At 46.3% G+C, this 16,034-nt stretch overlaps 1 protein-coding gene across 1 annotated transcript; it reads left to right on the forward strand.

Annotated features, from left to right (window-relative positions):
* Positions 1-6,329: 6,329 nt before the first annotated feature.
* PFN4 (profilin family member 4) lies at positions 6,330-11,487 on the forward strand. The gene is made up of 5 exons (XM_024552514.3): positions 6,330-6,612; positions 7,324-7,561; positions 7,967-8,104; positions 8,917-9,022; positions 11,138-11,487. The coding sequence occupies exons 2-5, from the start codon at positions 7,445-7,447 to the stop codon at positions 11,164-11,166; spliced, it is 390 nt and encodes a 129-aa protein (XP_024408282.1). The 5' UTR covers positions 6,330-6,612; positions 7,324-7,444; the 3' UTR covers positions 11,167-11,487.
* Positions 11,488-16,034: the final 4,547 nt, after the last annotated feature.

Below are 16,034 nucleotides of genomic sequence, written 5' to 3' on the forward strand. Positions count from 1 at the left end.
CAGCTGCACGACCCCGCCATGCTCACTCCATTGCCACGTCCCAGGGGACTCATGGATGATCCACAGCAAGAAGCAGCTCCCTGGCCTCTGAGAACCCACGGACCCTCTGAGGAGCCCTTGAGCTCACCCAGCTGATCTTAGACTATGGATCCTGGACACCTTAAGTCCGGGGATGTGGCCTGTTTCAACCCTTTAATTCCACTCTTACAAAGGAAGCCAGGTCTGGGTGCCTTGTACACTGCTGGTACAGCTGCTGTGGAAACCAGTGTGGAGGTTCCTTGGGGTGGGGGTTTGGGGGGGCAAAAACTACCATGTGCTCCAGCAATCCCACTTCTGAGAGCTTACCCAAAGACCTGAAGGAGCGCTTTGAAGGGATAGGTGCACCCCCATGTTCACAGCAGTGTTGTTCACAATAATGAAAACGTGGAAGCAACTCAAGTGTTCCACTGACGGACAAATGGGTAAACCCAATGTGGTCCATCTATAAATATATAATTCCTCCTAAAAAGGAGAGACATTGTGAGAGATACAAAATGGAGGCGGAGTAGGTGGATGTTACACTCACCACCTCCGGGGACCAAACTGGAATTACAATTAAAATACAGAGCAACTGAAGACTAGCTGAAGAAAAGTCTGCCAAGGATGTTTTACAGAAGAAGCCACATTGAGACTGGTAGGAAGGGCAGAGAAGTGAAAGGGGACAGCCTGAGTTGTGTGGCTCTTAGGTGGTGGCCACTACCTGCACCTTAGCCCAGCTTGACGGGCACCTCCCCCTCACAGGAGATGCACTAGCTCTACCCTCTAGACTCCCAGCTTCCCACCCTGCTGAGCTTGACCTCCCAGCAGAATCTTGGACAGAGTCATCTGGCTCTAGGACAGGGCCCATTTTCCCCTTACACACCCAACCTATGCACAGCTCTCCCCTTACACAGCCAGATCTTGGTCTGTTTGGGCCTGATAAACTGTGCCCGACTTACTCCAATGCCTCCCTGAGACCCTACAACAAAGATTGAAGAGCACGCATCAAGTGGTAGCTAGACTTGGTATATCCAGGGACATTTGCTGAGTGGCCTCAAACCCAGCACCGACATTGAGTTTGAACCCGTATCCATCTGGTGAACACCACTTGTCCTTTCCTGGTGACATACTGAGAACCTACCTCATGCAACTTGACATAAAGGCTCTTTCAGTGATGGAGACTAACAGGTGGCTGCAGGTGGAGGCAGATATGTCATAATTAAAATGGCAAAGGTTAAAGACAAAGAGGGAATCTTAAAAGCAGCAAAAGACAGTTCCCTACAAGAGAGCTCCCATAAGTTTGTCAACCGATTTCTCAACAGAAACATTTCAAGTGAGAAGGATGGGCACAAAACATTCAAAGTGATGAAAAGCAAGGACCTATAACCAAGATTACTGTACCCAACAAGGTTATCACAACTGAAGGAGAAATAAAGAGCTTCCCAGACAAGAACAAAGCTAACAGAGTTTGTTACCACCAAACCAGCACTATAAATACTGTTAAAGGTACTTTAAGAAGAAGGGACACAAAACACAGTTAAAAGAATAAAAATGACAATGAAAACAGCCCCATCAATAATCACTTTAAATGTAAATGGCTTAAATGCTCTAATCAAAAGAAAGAGGGTAGCTGAATGGGTAAGAAAACAAGACTCACCTCAGAATGAAAGATACACATTAAAAGTAAAGGGATGGAAAAAGGTATTTCACTCAAATGGAAATTTTTTCAAAAGCTGGGTGGCGATACTTCTGGCTGACAAAATAGACTTTAAAGAAAGTCTGTCGTAAGAGACAAAGGAGGACAGTACATGACAGTAAAGGGTCAATCCAACAAGAGGCCATAACCTTGTAAGTGTCTATGCACCCAACACAGGAGCTCCTAAGTATATAAAGCAAATTCTGAAGGGCGGCATCGAGAGTAGTACAGTCATAGTAGGGGATCTTACCACCCAATCACATCAACTGATAGATCTTCCAAACAGAACACTACCAAAGAGCCAGCGGCCTTAAACAACACACCTGGTCACATCCACGCTCATAAGCTGCTCAGACCGGGGATCGCTCCCACCTCCCAGGCCTCGCCCCACCCCGGCTGTGACCGAAGCCACGGGGACGAGCGCTCAGCTTGGCGTGTGTGTGTTTTGGGGCGGGGGGTACCCCAAGACCCGTGCGGAAACGTACGCCTGTTCATGTGTTGGGGACATTAGCGCCGAATCAGCGCGCGGTCTCGGCGAGCCGCTCGGTCCACCGCGGGAGAGAAGCGGTCCCTCCCGGGGTAGAGACTGGGCGTACAGCCGGCCGGGGCCGCGCCCTCCCCTGGCCACCCGCGGCAGCTCTTCGGGTGCTGTCTAGCCACGGTCCCCTGCCTGAACGGCTCTCCACACACCACAGGCTGCTCCGGGGCTCCTCGGGGACGAGGACTTCCGACGGCCGCGTTCTCCGTCCTCGAGGGCGCGTGCAGCGCGGCGCCGGGGCCTCGGCGGAGCTCCGCAGTCAGGTGTGCGGAAGGCGGCGTTCCAGGGGTCCCGACTGGCCGGAGCTGTCCCCACCTTCCACCGGCCCAGCGCAGCCGCCGCCCGCTGATCTCGGTCCCCGGGGAACGAGCGGAAAGCCCCCGACGAGCGGGGACCAGCTGCGCGCAGGATTCAGGAGCGAGCCTCTTAATTCTCCCGCTTTCTCGCCGGACCGACGGGCTCTTTCCCTTCGGGAAAGTGACGGGCTGGGGTTAACCCTCCGGCTGCCCCCCAGAGAAGCCCCAGAAAAAGCCAATCCCCCAAGCGCCTTAAATACGTGACAAGCCCACGTTCACCCTCCCCGAGCCCCGGCGGGGTCCAAGACGACCGAATGCAATGAGCCCTTCCGCAGCCGACCGCCGCCACCGACACGCGGGACCCTCCAAGTCCTGCCCCCCGGTAGGGGACAGACAAGCCCGCCCCCGCTCCCTCCGACCACCGTGCGCAGAGGGGGTCCCGACGCGGCCTGGGCGTTCTTGGGGGCGGGGCTGGTGGGGGGGGATTGACGCCCGGGCCGGAGCAGGTGAGCCGACGGCACTCACCGCGCTGACGTCGACGAAGGTGGACCCGTGGGAGTCCCGCATCCGCTGGAGCGTCAGCTCCATCTCCTTCAAGCAGAGCCAGCGGCTCCGGTGCAGCACTGCGGGGCCCCGGGCCAGATCCCCCAGACGGCTGCTCGGGCTGCAGACTCTGGCGGACGCCGGCGGGCGGCTGGCTTCGGCAAGCTCTGCGAGAGCCGCGGTGCCGGCCGGGCGCGTCCGCCGGCCGCAGCGCCACCTGGTGGGTCTTCCGCGCAGGACCGCTGTCACTGCGCGGCCCCTGGGCGCCTATGATGCCCTCTTTCGCTCTTTAGTGTTGGTTAATTCATTCTTTCCACCATTGTTTATTGACACTCTACTCCGTGTAGAAAGACTTCAAAAATGGAGAGCTCAGCATAAAAATCCCTATTCTGCCCCTGTGGTAATAGCAAATGATGGAAGCCACAAGTGTTTTCTCAGTAGGAAACTGATTACACCAACTAACTATAGTATGTCCCAGAAAGGGAATACTAGGCAGCTGTAAAAAAAAAAAAAAAAAAAATCTCCAAACTAATATGGAATGATGTTTTTCATCAGGAAATATTTTCAAGGGAGAAATGCAATGTGCAGCTTATGTGTATAATGATAAGCCACAAACTCATTAATTCAGTCATTTATTTGGCTTCTACTGTGTGGCACACACTATACTGGCAAAAAAAAAAGGAATACATGGATAAATTAGACAATATGCCTGCTCTCCCTGGGGAGACAGACTGCAAAACAAATTCACAGAACAATTGGAGGGAATATATATATATATATATATATATAGAGAGAGAGAGAGAGAGAGAGAGAGAGAGAGAGAATTAAAAACAGGTACTCAGACAGACACTTGCATACCAGTGTTCACTGTGGCATCATGCACCATAGTGAAAGGGTGGAATGGAAGCGACCCAAGTGTCCGTGAACAGAGGACAGTATAAACAAAATGTGGCCTAAACATGCAAGGGAATAAATAATACACAGCTATAAAACAGGAATGGAGTCCTGACACACACTGCAACATGGATGAAACTTGAAAACAAAATGCTAAGTGAAGTAAGCCTCAAAAGGACTCTACTTACATGAAATATCTAGAATAGGCAAATTGATAGAGACAGAAAGTAAATTAGAGAGTACCAGAGGCTTGGGAAGGGAAGAATGGGGAGTTATTACTTAGTGAGCACGAAGTTTCAGTTACAGTGAGGAGAAGGTTTTGGAAATAGATAGTGGTGATGGCTGTACAGTGTGTGAGTGTAATTAATGTCACTGAATTGTACGCTTAAAATGGCTAAAATATCAAAGTGTATGTTATATATATTTTATCACAATGGAAAACAGACTAAATTAAACAAAATTTTTTCCAAACATGGGAGACATTTCAGATGGGCCTTAAGGAACAAAGAATTATCTAGGAAGAGAAGAGATGACAGACAATGTAGAAGAATATTCTATGAGAAAAAAAGAGGCAAAAGCAGAGAGACACAAGTATAGCACAATCTAATCCAAATAGCCTGCCCTAGATCTTAGTGACTCAAGAGTTGGCAAATTTTAGCTTAAGGTAAAAAGTTGTAAGTTTAGCAAGTAATCTATATGTTAAAGCTTTTGTTTCGGAAACTACAGATAAGGCCTGTCCTGGCTCCTGGGCAAACAGCTGACCTCCTGGGGCACTGCTAAAGACTGCAGCCTGGGGACAAGTGGAGGCATCCGGGCCTTTGTGTTCCAGGGAGAGACAGACGGCCACCCGCCCCTGGGAACAGCTAACCGCCCAGGACAGGAATGTTGCAGCTTCTTTCACCCAATCCTCCCTGAATCTCAAAGCCCTCACCACACCTTGTTTATTCCCAGTTATAAAAAGTCTGGCCTGGAAAGAGAAGAGAAGATGGTCTGTTAGGGTATGAACCCACCATCTTCTCAGATCGCCGGCCACCTGAATAAAGTGCCCACAAAGATTCAATCGCTGTCATTGCTTATTGGGTTTGTAAGTGACAGGCAGCCCGAATGTGAGTTTTTTTTCCGGTTTCATTGACTGTGGTGATGGTTTAATGTGTGAATACAAGTCAAAATTTATCAAACTGTACACTTTAAATATGGGCAGTTTATTGTATGTCTATCAGTCATACCTTAATAAAGATGTTTAGGAAAGAAAAAATTACAATCTTAAAAAAACCACATGTATAAATTTGGGTGATGTGCTTCAAGAGAAACTAACTCGTATTAGAAAAGGTATATCATGAATGACCTATGATTCCAACTTAAAAAGCTAGAAAATGAAGAGCAGAATAAACACAAAGTTAGTCGAATGAAGGGACCAATAAAGAACACAATGAAACAAAACAGGAAAAAATATTGTATCTCACACAAGCCAGCTCTCAATGCAACTACCCAAGTGCTAACTTCAAAGCGCCAACCCACGATGTCCAATAAGAGAGGGGCCGCGGCTGCAACCTTTCTTCAGAGCTCTTGAGCTTGGGAAGTTCATCAGTTCATCGACGTCTAAAATTTCATCGTGGTCCCAAGTACCAGAGCCTTTAGAAAAACTAAAAATTTAGCTTATTTAGTAATGAGGATCCAGCACCATCTTACTCTCTTCTGTTTAATGAATAATCAGTACTCGCACCTATGAACGGAGGTGGAACGGATTCTGGACGTTAGCCACCCACACCTCCCCTAACAAGGGGCCTTCACCGCAGCTTCTGAAAACTTCTTCGGAGTCGGCCTCCTTTAAGCTGGGAGGTTCTCTGTGCACTGACCCGCGTCCCCCTGAATTCCAGGCTTCCCACGTGCTCCTACAACAGAGCCCTTTGGGGACAGTGTGGCAGTTATCGGCCCGGGTTCTAGGAGTCGCATTGCAGCCGTTTTCTGACCGGTGGCCGCAGGTTGCAACTTTCTGGCTACAGAAGCCCACGCCGACAGCGGTGCTTGGAGAAAGGAGGGGCTTTCAGACAAAATTTGCTCGTCCTCAGGGGCCCCCGCCCCGCCCCGCCCCAGGACCGTATCTAAGGGAACAGCTATCATTAGGGCTTGCGCGTGGTAAATTTGCAGCACCAAGGCTGCGACCCTTCCCTCCCATTGGGTCAACTTGAGGCGTGGCCTCCGACCCGGCCTGGCAGGGAGGTTGCTGGCCGAGCCGCGCACCTAAGTCCCCCTCCGGTGACTGGCAGGGCTTTGGGCGCCACGCGCTGCGCGGGCCTGGCCGGCCCGATGGCCCGCGGCCTGGAGGCGTGGGCCGCGGCGGGAGGGTGTGCCTGCTGGGCCCGCGGCCTCCGAGTCTAAGAACGTTTCGCATCCAGTGTCCCGGGACGTGGGAGCAACGGCAACAAGCCCACGCGGCTCACAAGCGGACGCAGGATCCTGGGCTCCGCAGGGGCCGCCGGCTCGGGAGACCCAGCCGTGGCTGCCTTCCCGAGCACCGTGCAACGGGGATCCCGCGGCCCCGGCCCCGTCGGGCGGAGAAGAAACCTGGAAGTCCGAAGTGCGGGTTTGCAGGTCCTGGTTTGCGAACCGAGTCGGAGTGCTTCACGGTGAGCTGCAGCTGTCGCAGCCAGTAGCTGGCACGTCGCCTTCCCTGGGTCCGTGGACGGGCTGTTGCTCCTCACACCAGCCCCTAGCCGAGCTCTGGGCTCCTGCCCAGGGAGCCCGGAGGCTCCGCTCCCGCCTGGCCTGCCGCGCTTTCCCAAGTCTCCTGTGCCTCCTACGCGTCTCCCCAGCCCACTGCACTGGTATTAACCCCCACCAATCGCTCTCTATGCCGCTCCGGGGAACCCTACCGCCCCCCAACCCTGCCCTGACTTGTGGCCTGTCTTCAGTATCTCTTGGAAGAAGGAGTGTTTGTGGAGGTTGGCCTGATGGAGCGCCCAGGAAGACGGTGACCTGAGCGGAAATGTCGTTTTAAGTAGCTTAAAAGTGTTTTTAGTCCCCTAGGCTGGTGATCAGTATCCTGGTATTAGTCAGTGGGAAGGGAGTGTGAGGACTCACGATCAGCACATCACTTAGCCTTGTTTTCTTAGTTCAGTGTTTCCCCGTCCCAGCAGGTGTTTATTTTTTGTTTCTCAATCCCAGGTGATTCTCAGGCAAACCACTGACATAGCTGGAAAATTGTGATTGTCCCAACTCACTGCACAACCCGCTCTGTGTGAGCTGTGATTTCCTCTGATTCTATGATTTCATTTTGCTCTCTGAGTTTTGGTGGACACTAGGTGATGGACCGCCCCTTTCACTCTTCATCTTTTCAGAGAACACATGCTGGCATTGAAACCATCCTAAGCATCCTAGGGAGATTTGTAGCCACAGGTCTTCTGAAAGCGAGCCAGAGAGGATCCTTTCAACTGCAGCCTTCTTCAGCGCCGAGGGAGCATGAGCCATCTGCAGAACTTGCTGTTAGATGCCCTCCTGGGCACGAAGCATGTGGACAGCGCAGCCCTCATCAAACTTCAGGAGCGGAGCCTGTCTGTAGCGTCACCAGGGTTCAGTGTAAGAAAGATAAGTTTGGGCATAGAGTTTTAAATTTAAAAAAAGAGAAAAGAGTCTGGGCATAAGTGTTTTAAACAGAATTTGCTGGAAAGAGCCATAGTAAACGTTTTAGGTTTCCAGGCCATGTGGTTGTGTCGCAACTAAACAACCACTCCGCAGTCGTCATGGAAAGCGTCCATACACAATACAGTGAAAGACTGCGTGTGACTGTCTTCCCATGAAACTGGATTTATGGACACTGAAATTTTAATTTCACCCATCACAAAATTATTCTTTTGATGTTTCCCCCTACTACTTAAAAATGTAAAAACCATTCTTAGTTGCAGGCACCCAAAAGCAGGGAGTGGGCCAAATGTGGCCAGCCTGCCATAGTTTGCTGACTCTCGGTCTATGTCACCTCTGCAGGTAATGCCCAGTGATGTCCGAACACTTGTGAATGGCTTCGCCAAGAACCCTTTGCAAGCCAGAAGAGAAGGACTGTATTTCAAGGAAAAGGACTACAAATGTGTCCGGGCAGATGATTATTCTCTTTATGCTAAGAATGTGAGTACTGAAGATTTGAAGAGAGCTGGGTAAAACCTTCAGAATTTGACTCCAATTTTCTGTGTCTCTTCTGATCTTATCTATAGAACAGACTAAGCCCATTATTGCAATGGCAATGTTTGAGACAGCAGTCTAGTGCAAGGAGAGCATATGCAAAAGAAAGTACTAACCGAGAGCTTGGTTTGGAGAAATATTTGTTCCAGAATCTATCAACGAAACCTTGCCTGAACTATCTCTTTCCACTACAGCCTACCTTTGTATTCCACATCCTCCTTAAAAAACAAACAAACAAACAAACAAACAAAAAGTGCTATCACCCTGTGCTTAAAACCTGTCTTGACTGTCTGTTGCCTGTTAGGAATTAAGGGGATGAAATCTCATTGACTAGAAGCCCTATATTATGGATTAGGCACCCTTCATCTACATTATGAACTAAGTAGCCTCATTTTACAGATGAGGAGACTGAGGCTAAGCAAGGTTAAATAACTCTTCCATAGCCATGCAGCAGAAAATGGAGGTGCTGGGATTCAAGCCCAGAGCCCTCCAATTCCACAGTGTATATATACCCTTTCTCACGGGGATAGGAGCATATTACAATCAACTGGGGAACTTTTTCAAAATACCCATGCTGTTACTACGATGCCTAAAACTTTTAGAGTAAAGACAACTAAATCAGTGGAACAGAGTGGAGAGTCCAAAAAGAAATGAAGGAATATATGGAAGTCAGGAGATTGTGAAAAATACGGCTGGAGCGTAACTGCTAGTCCTGTGATCAGAGCCGAGAGAAGGCATTCAATTTTATTCTTATCCAGGAAAACACTGGTGTGGTTGTTGTGAAGACCAATCTGTATCTTCTGGTGGCAACTTACACTGAGGGCATGTATCCTAGCGTCTGCGTGGAGGCCGCAGAGAAGCTGGGTAAGTCTGTCTCCTGTGCCCGTCTTTGCTCCCTACGGTAGTTGGTAGTTGAGTCTTCTGACTGCAAGTGGCAGGGACCGAATCCGCGAGGATACAGGAAGTCGGAATTGATTGGAAGGATACTGAGGATTCTTTCAGAACTATGGGAAGGATGGAGTCCAGCTGAGCACAGGGAAATGATTCCAGGGACTGGAACACAGGGGCTAGAACTTTTCTCTGGTCTCTCCTTCTAAGAGGTCAGGTTTGTTCTGTCCCATCGCGAAATGCTATCTTTCCTGACTGGTGGTATGGCCAAGCCTCACGTTCTACCTCTTAATTTCTTTTAAGACTCTGATTTGACCTGTCTTGGATCTTACGGTTTACCCTTCTGTCATTCAGCTGGGTAGGGGAGGAGGAGGGAGGCGACAGGTTAAAAAAACAAGAGATGTAGTTGCTGGGGGCCACCCAAATCCAGAGCCTTTTTACAGAGAAAGAAGTTTCTGTGGGCCAGGCAACCAGCTTGTTGCTATCTACTCCAACCTCCTTCCATGGCTGTACATTTTTTAATAAAGATATAATATAGAACTGGGAAATTGTATCTATGCGAGTTGAGCTTAATAAATGATATAAGTTGTGTTTGTGATTAGGTTTTTAATCTACCATAAACTGAAATTTCTAAAAAAATTTTGGAGTTACTTGAAAAATCTTTTCAAATAATTCTCTCCTTCTACTAGTAAAGAAAGCAGCAATTCTTTCATTCTTTCAGCAAACAGTGGTGGTATACAATGTGCGCTGCACTGTCTAATCAACTAGGAAATCGGGGCATGTTCTTTGCCTTCCATGCCTCTGTACATGCTGTCCTGTCTTCCTGAAATGTCTTCCTTTTCTGTTCCTGCCCCTTCACATCCAGTTGGCATATTCCTGAAAATTGAAGACCCAGGTGAGATCTTAGACATCTCTCCACTGTGCTCTGTCTCTTTTGCATACCTTTATTATTACTGCCCTTACAGTTCTCTGTTTACCCAAACCGTGAGCCCCTAGAAGGCAAGAATTGCATCGTAATCATTCTCCGTTCTCTAGCGCCTAAGTTAGTGTCAAATGTCGAGTAGGCAATTCATACACATCTGATGAACAAATGAATGAATGACCCCTGCCTAACAGGATCGGGGAAGGTTCCAGAGAGCTGAATCTTAAGGATTAACTGAGAAATTAGGTACCATCGCAGGAACTATATATTCTTTTTGAGAAGTTAAGTGCCATCACAGAAACCATATATTCTTTTTTTTAAGTTCTCACATGTTTACTACTTCCATTGTCCTATAATGTATGCACATTGCAAAAAAATGGTGCTCAGAAATCATCACAAATAATATACGTGATATACCTCTGAGGCTTCAGAAAGAAGAGTTCTGGGGTGTGCAGTAATGTTGCATCACTAACAGCGTGTATCACTGAAGTGGGCGTGCTTCAAGGACATTGTATTAAAACTGTTGGAAGAATCAAAATATAATAGTCTGACCCAATGAAAACATTAACCTCGATTCTAAAAACAGTATATTTTGCAGGATGATTTCTTTTAAAAAAAATTTTATTAGAAATTATACGTTCTTGCTCAGAGCCAAAAGACTCCAAAGCACATGTGTGACACAGGGACAGCTGACGTCACGCCGCTGAGACCCACTGCTCTGGGGAGGGACGGGCTCTCTTGAAAGAGGTTGGATGCTCCTGAGGGATGGATGAAGCTGATACCCATTCAGAAGCCAGATACATGCTCACTACTTCTATTTCCTTCACTTGTTTTTTAAAATTATATGTTTCTTTATCACAAATTATACATTATGATTAGAGAAAATTTAGGAAGCAAAGAATTAGGACTATTTAAGTTTTTTATTATGAAAGATTCCAGGAACATAATCTATATTTTTCTATTTCTATCTCCCCTGCTAGACAATGGGCTCCTTGAGGGCAGGGACTGGGTCCTAACTGTCAGTCATCCTTGTATCTTTGGTACCCAACACGATGCCTAGAACCTGCTAGTCACTCACCAGTGTTCACAGATAAACAAATAAACGAATGAATCCTATTGTGGTGATAATTTGCTGCTCATGAATAATAACCATGTTCTGTTTCTTTCAGGAGAATATTTAAGAAAAAAAGGAAATTAAGTCATCAGAAGACCATGAAGGACAGCTTTTATTGTTTTACAAGATAACTAAAGATCCTAAAGAAAAAGTAATGCCTTCTTCTGTTGTTGAAAAAGACTAGGCAGAATATCCTGAAAAGGAAGAGTGAATTAATAGGGCAGTTTTTTAATTTCAAAAGATCTTTTTTAGTTGGAATTATTGGTCAACTTGTGGTTTTTTTTAAGTGTCAGTCATTGGCGTGAGTGCGAGAACCCTGATAATTTCACAGGGCATATCTGTTGGGACCCATTATACCACTGTCTCTACTTTCATAGGGCTTTTACACTAATTTATTTTTAATTGTGGCAAAATACATATAATATAAGATTTACCACCTTAACCACTTTAAGTATCCAGTTCACTGGCGTTAAGTACATTCGCATTGTTGTGCAAACATCACCAACCATTCATCTCCAGAACTCTCTTTGTCTTGCAACACGGAAACTGTGTGCCTGTCAGACACTAACTCCCCATTCCCCTCTCCCTCCAGCCCCTGGCAACCACCCTTCCACTGTCTGCCTCTAGGAACTTGACTGCTGTAGGTACCTCATATAAATGGAAACATACAATATTTTTCCTTTTGTGTCTGGTTACTCACTTAGCATAATGTATTCATGGTTTATTTATTTATTACTATGTGTCAAGATTTTATTCCTTTTTAAGGCTGAACAACATTCTATTGTACATATATACCACATTTTGGTTATGCATTCATCTGTCAGTGGGTACTTGGATTGTTCCCACTCTTTGGCTATTGTGAACAATGCTGCTGTGAACATGGGTGTACACATATCTGTTTGAGTCGCTGCTTGTAATTATTTTGAGTGTATGCCCAGAGGAATAGCTAGGTCATATGGTGTCTCCTTCCTTCCTTTCTTCCTTCCTTCCTTCCTCTTTCTTTCTTGAACCGCCATACTGTTTTCCATAGCAGCTGCACCATTTTACATTCCCACCAGCAGTGCAGAGAGATTCCAATTTCTCCACATTCTTGCTATCACTTCTTATTTTCTGGTTTTCAATAATTGCAATCTAATGGATATGATGAAATGGGTCTCATTGTGTTTTTGATTTGCATTTCTCTAATGATTAGTAATGTTGAGCATCTTTTCATGTGCTTATTGGCCTTTTGCGTATCCTCTTAGAGAAATGTCTATTCGAGTCCTGTGCCTATTTTTAAATTGGAGTGTTTGGTTTTTTGTTGTTGCTGTGTAGGAGTTCTTTATATATCCTGGATATTAACCCCTTATTAGATATATCATTTGCAAATATTTTCTCCCATTCTATATGTTGCCTTTTTTACTGTTTTGACAGCATCCTTTAATGTGCAAAGTTTTAATTTTGATATAGTGCAATTTACCTATTTTGTCTTTTGTTGCCTGTGTTTGGTGTCATATCCAAGAAATAATTGCCAGATTTAATGTTATAAAATGTTTATGTTTTTTCTAAGAGTTTTATAATTTTAGTTCTTATATTTAGGTCTTTGGTTTATTTTGAGTTCATTTTTGCACATTTTGTAAGGTAAGGTTTCACTTCATTCTTTTCCACTTCAAAACTTTACAAAAAGTTTCCCTAAAGTTATTAAAAATTGCTCTCTCTATTCATACTGCCCGACCTCCCACACCCAATCATTTTATCCCATTACCTAGTACAATGTTTATCACGCAGTAGGCATTCAATTATCTGTGAATGAATATTTAAAGTAAGGGAGAAAGGAAGAAGGGAGGAAATAAGGAAAGAAGGAAGGAAGGAAGGAAGGAAGGAAGGAAGAGGCAGGAACAGACTGGGAATGGTGCAAGTGTTCTGGCCCATGCCAGTTGTCCAGTTGTCCAGTTGTCCAGTTCCCTGAGCAGGTCTGGCCTGAGAGCGGCCCCTTCCCCGGGCAGTGTCCAGACCTGCATGTGCCCAAGTCTATTCTCAGCAGCCTGAACATCACAGAACATCTTCAGATTTGAGAATCATTCTTGGGATCCTAAACCAAGTCATTCTTGGGTCACCATAAAAAGGCTGCATGGCACAGGGCTGTTTTTCCCTCTCCCTGGCCTACACACAGGAGCAGGGTGGGATTAGAGCTGGCTGCATTGCCTAGAGGAGAGGGATGGGTGGAGGAAGGAGAGAGAAAGGGAATGGAGGATTTGGGGAAAGAGAAACAAGGAAGGGGATACTTTCGGGGAGAATTAGGTGAACATAATGTGGGGGGGTTGCTCACCATATTCTATTCACAGATTCTAAAGAACTTCTAGGAAAAGGTGTAGTGAATTGGTTTAGCTGTGTTCAAAGATAACTAATTACAGTCATTTCTGGGAATTGCTGCATAGCATTTCTAGCTAATCACTGTTCAGGCTGCAAGTACGAGCCATATCGTGAATATCTGTCAGAGCATCTTTTGTTGTAAATTTTATTTAATTGCAACACCTGCTCGTCATGATTCCCTCTATCCTCATGCAGCCAAGCTGCCTCCTCTAGGCTAAAAACAACCCAGAAGGGATGCTTTCTAAGAATAAAGGGGGTGGGCCCCCCTTTATTCTTTATTTCTAAAGAATAAAGGGGGCAGAATAAATGCCTATAAATATACCACATAATTACTTTTCATTTGGGGTGAAGTTTGGTAGCAGAGAGTCACCAAAGCACGAAAAAAATTTCTTTGCAGCCTCCAACCCCCTTTTGTTACCCTCACCAGCACACACACGCACATGCGCACACACCACTCTTTCAACCCGGGAACCGTGATGGTTTCACAAACTGTGGCCTCCAATCTGCAAACCTGTGCACTCTGGTGCTTTGCAGATGAACAGAAGTTGTTTTTCCCATTTTACAAAATAGGATACAAAGGCCTAAGAGCCTGTTACTAACGGTGCCCAGGTCACTCAGGAAATCTGTGTCATATCAAGCAATGTGGGGTTTGAATTTCAACAAAAGAAGGTCAGGTTAAATCCAAAGAAAAACATCTTGACTTTTAGCTTAGAAACGTGTGTCATTCCCTGCACTAGATCCAGTTTTGCAAAGTAACTTTCCAAAACACATCTTGTGGGTGTGTGTGCATATGTGATCCTTCGGGCAGTCTGGAGAAAAACAAGTCAGCAAGACCCAGCTCTCAACCCCAGTGCCTGCCACCAGCATCTCTGCATGCAGGTGATCACCAGGGACACCTGACCAGGGCTTCTCTGCCAAGGTCAGAATGCAGACAGGGAATCATATCCACAGAGAAAAGAAACAGATTGGAATCACTTATTTCCTATATAAACTCATCAACTTTTATCCAGTCAAAACCTGGCATTGACACTGGGTGATCGACCTCTCCAGGCCTGTCATTCAAATAAAGACACTGCAGAATGCAAAGGGCACGTCAAGTCCTCCACCACAGCAGGCTGAGAGAAAATCTAGGCTTCAGAGTCAGAGTGGAAACAAGTCATGCTGTTTTAAAATATTACTTAACTTCTGTTAAAAAAAAAAAAAAACAAGACTAGAAGCAGGAATCAGAAGATAAAATATAGGAAAAAGATTTTAAAAATCAAACAATTTCTTCTTAAAAGTACTACTTCCATGTAAAATTGTAAGTTGGCCCTTTGTATCCTAACCCCCTCACCCCAATAACTGGGTTATCGGGTAAGAACAAAATGATGAAAGCTTAGAAGCCATCTAGAGTAATTCACATGTGATAGGTGAATCCCCTCTCTGTGCCCCAACATCTTGTCATCCTGTTTCTGTCTCAAAACTTAAGTGACAGCAAACCCATTGCCTGTTGGGGCAACCTATCTGTCTTTGGAACATACTAATTGAAGGGCTGGACACTACATCACCCTGTAGCTCGGACGTTGTCTTTTGGAGACATTCAGGTCCAATCTCTTCTGTGTACAAGCTTTTCCTCACCACTGTGAAACCTCAGTCAGGTACCTTTTAATTCTGGCCTTATGTTCCCAGATTTACAATCACTCCCGAGTCGTGGTGTCAGGCTCCCTCACCATCCCTGTGGTCCTAGTCCCCATCTGCAAGTGCTCCTCCACAGTCGGGCAGCCGAACCCACACCACATCCTGAGGTTTGCCTAGGTTCAGCTGGTATTGGTCGTATTTTTTACCACCTGACGACTTTTGAATATTTCCTTTTGGGAGCCTGCTTGTCCCTCAGAAAGAAGTCATAACTGGCTTTCCAACCCTCCCTGACAGCTAAGTTTGGGGCATGTGAGACTGACTTGGAAGATATGGACATGAAGAAGAACTGTACTGAAGCCATTTTGGTAAGGGAGGACACAGTGACATCAGCATGTCACATACAGGGTGAGTGAAGTTCTTTGGATAGAGGCCTAAGCCCAGAAATTGAGGGATAAGCTACTGTGCTAGGCAGAATGGTGGCCTTCCAAAGGTGTCCTCATGTCTAAATCTTCAGAAACTGAACAGAAGTATGTGACCTCACTGGGCAGATGTGCTCAAGTTTAGGACCTTGAGAGGGGGAGATTATCTGGATGACCTGGGTGGGCCTGATGTAATCTGTTCCGAGTCCTTGTGAGAGGGAAGCAGGAGGGTCAGTCAGAGAAGGCGATGTGATGATGGAAGATAGGGGTGAAAAGCAGAAGCCAGAGAGAGAGAGAGAGAGAGAGAGAGAGAGAGAGAGAGAGCGCTCTGCTGACTTTCAAGCTGGAGAAAGGGATCATGAGCTGAGGAATGCAGGGGGCCCCTAGAAGCTGGAAAAGGCGGAGAAAACAACTATCCCTAGATCTTCTAGAAAGGAACATCCCTGCTGAAACCTTGACTTTATAGCCCAGTGAGACCCATTTTGGACTTCTGACTTTCAGATGCTAGAATAAATTTGTGTTGCTGTAGACTACTGAGTTGGTGGTATTTTGTTATAGCAGCAA

Source organism: Desmodus rotundus, chromosome 5 (genome assembly GCF_022682495.2).
Source record: "Desmodus rotundus isolate HL8 chromosome 5, HLdesRot8A.1, whole genome shotgun sequence".
In the NCBI taxonomy this organism is placed as follows: Eukaryota; Metazoa; Chordata; class Mammalia; order Chiroptera; family Phyllostomidae; genus Desmodus; species Desmodus rotundus.

Bases quoted from the DNA above. Each gene is read 5' to 3' on its own strand.
- PFN4 (XM_024552514.3), top strand. From the start codon at position 7,445: ATGAGCCATCTGCAGAACTTGCTGTTAGATGCCCTCCTGGGCACGAAG. The intron at 7,562-7,966 runs GTAAGAAAGATA...TCACCTCTGCAG, and splicing joins TAGCGTCACCAGGGTTCAGT to GTAATGCCCAGTGATGTCCG. The intron at 9,023-11,137 runs GTAAGTCTGTCT...TGTTTCTTTCAG, and splicing joins GGAGGCCGCAGAGAAGCTGG to GAGAATATTTAAGAAAAAAA.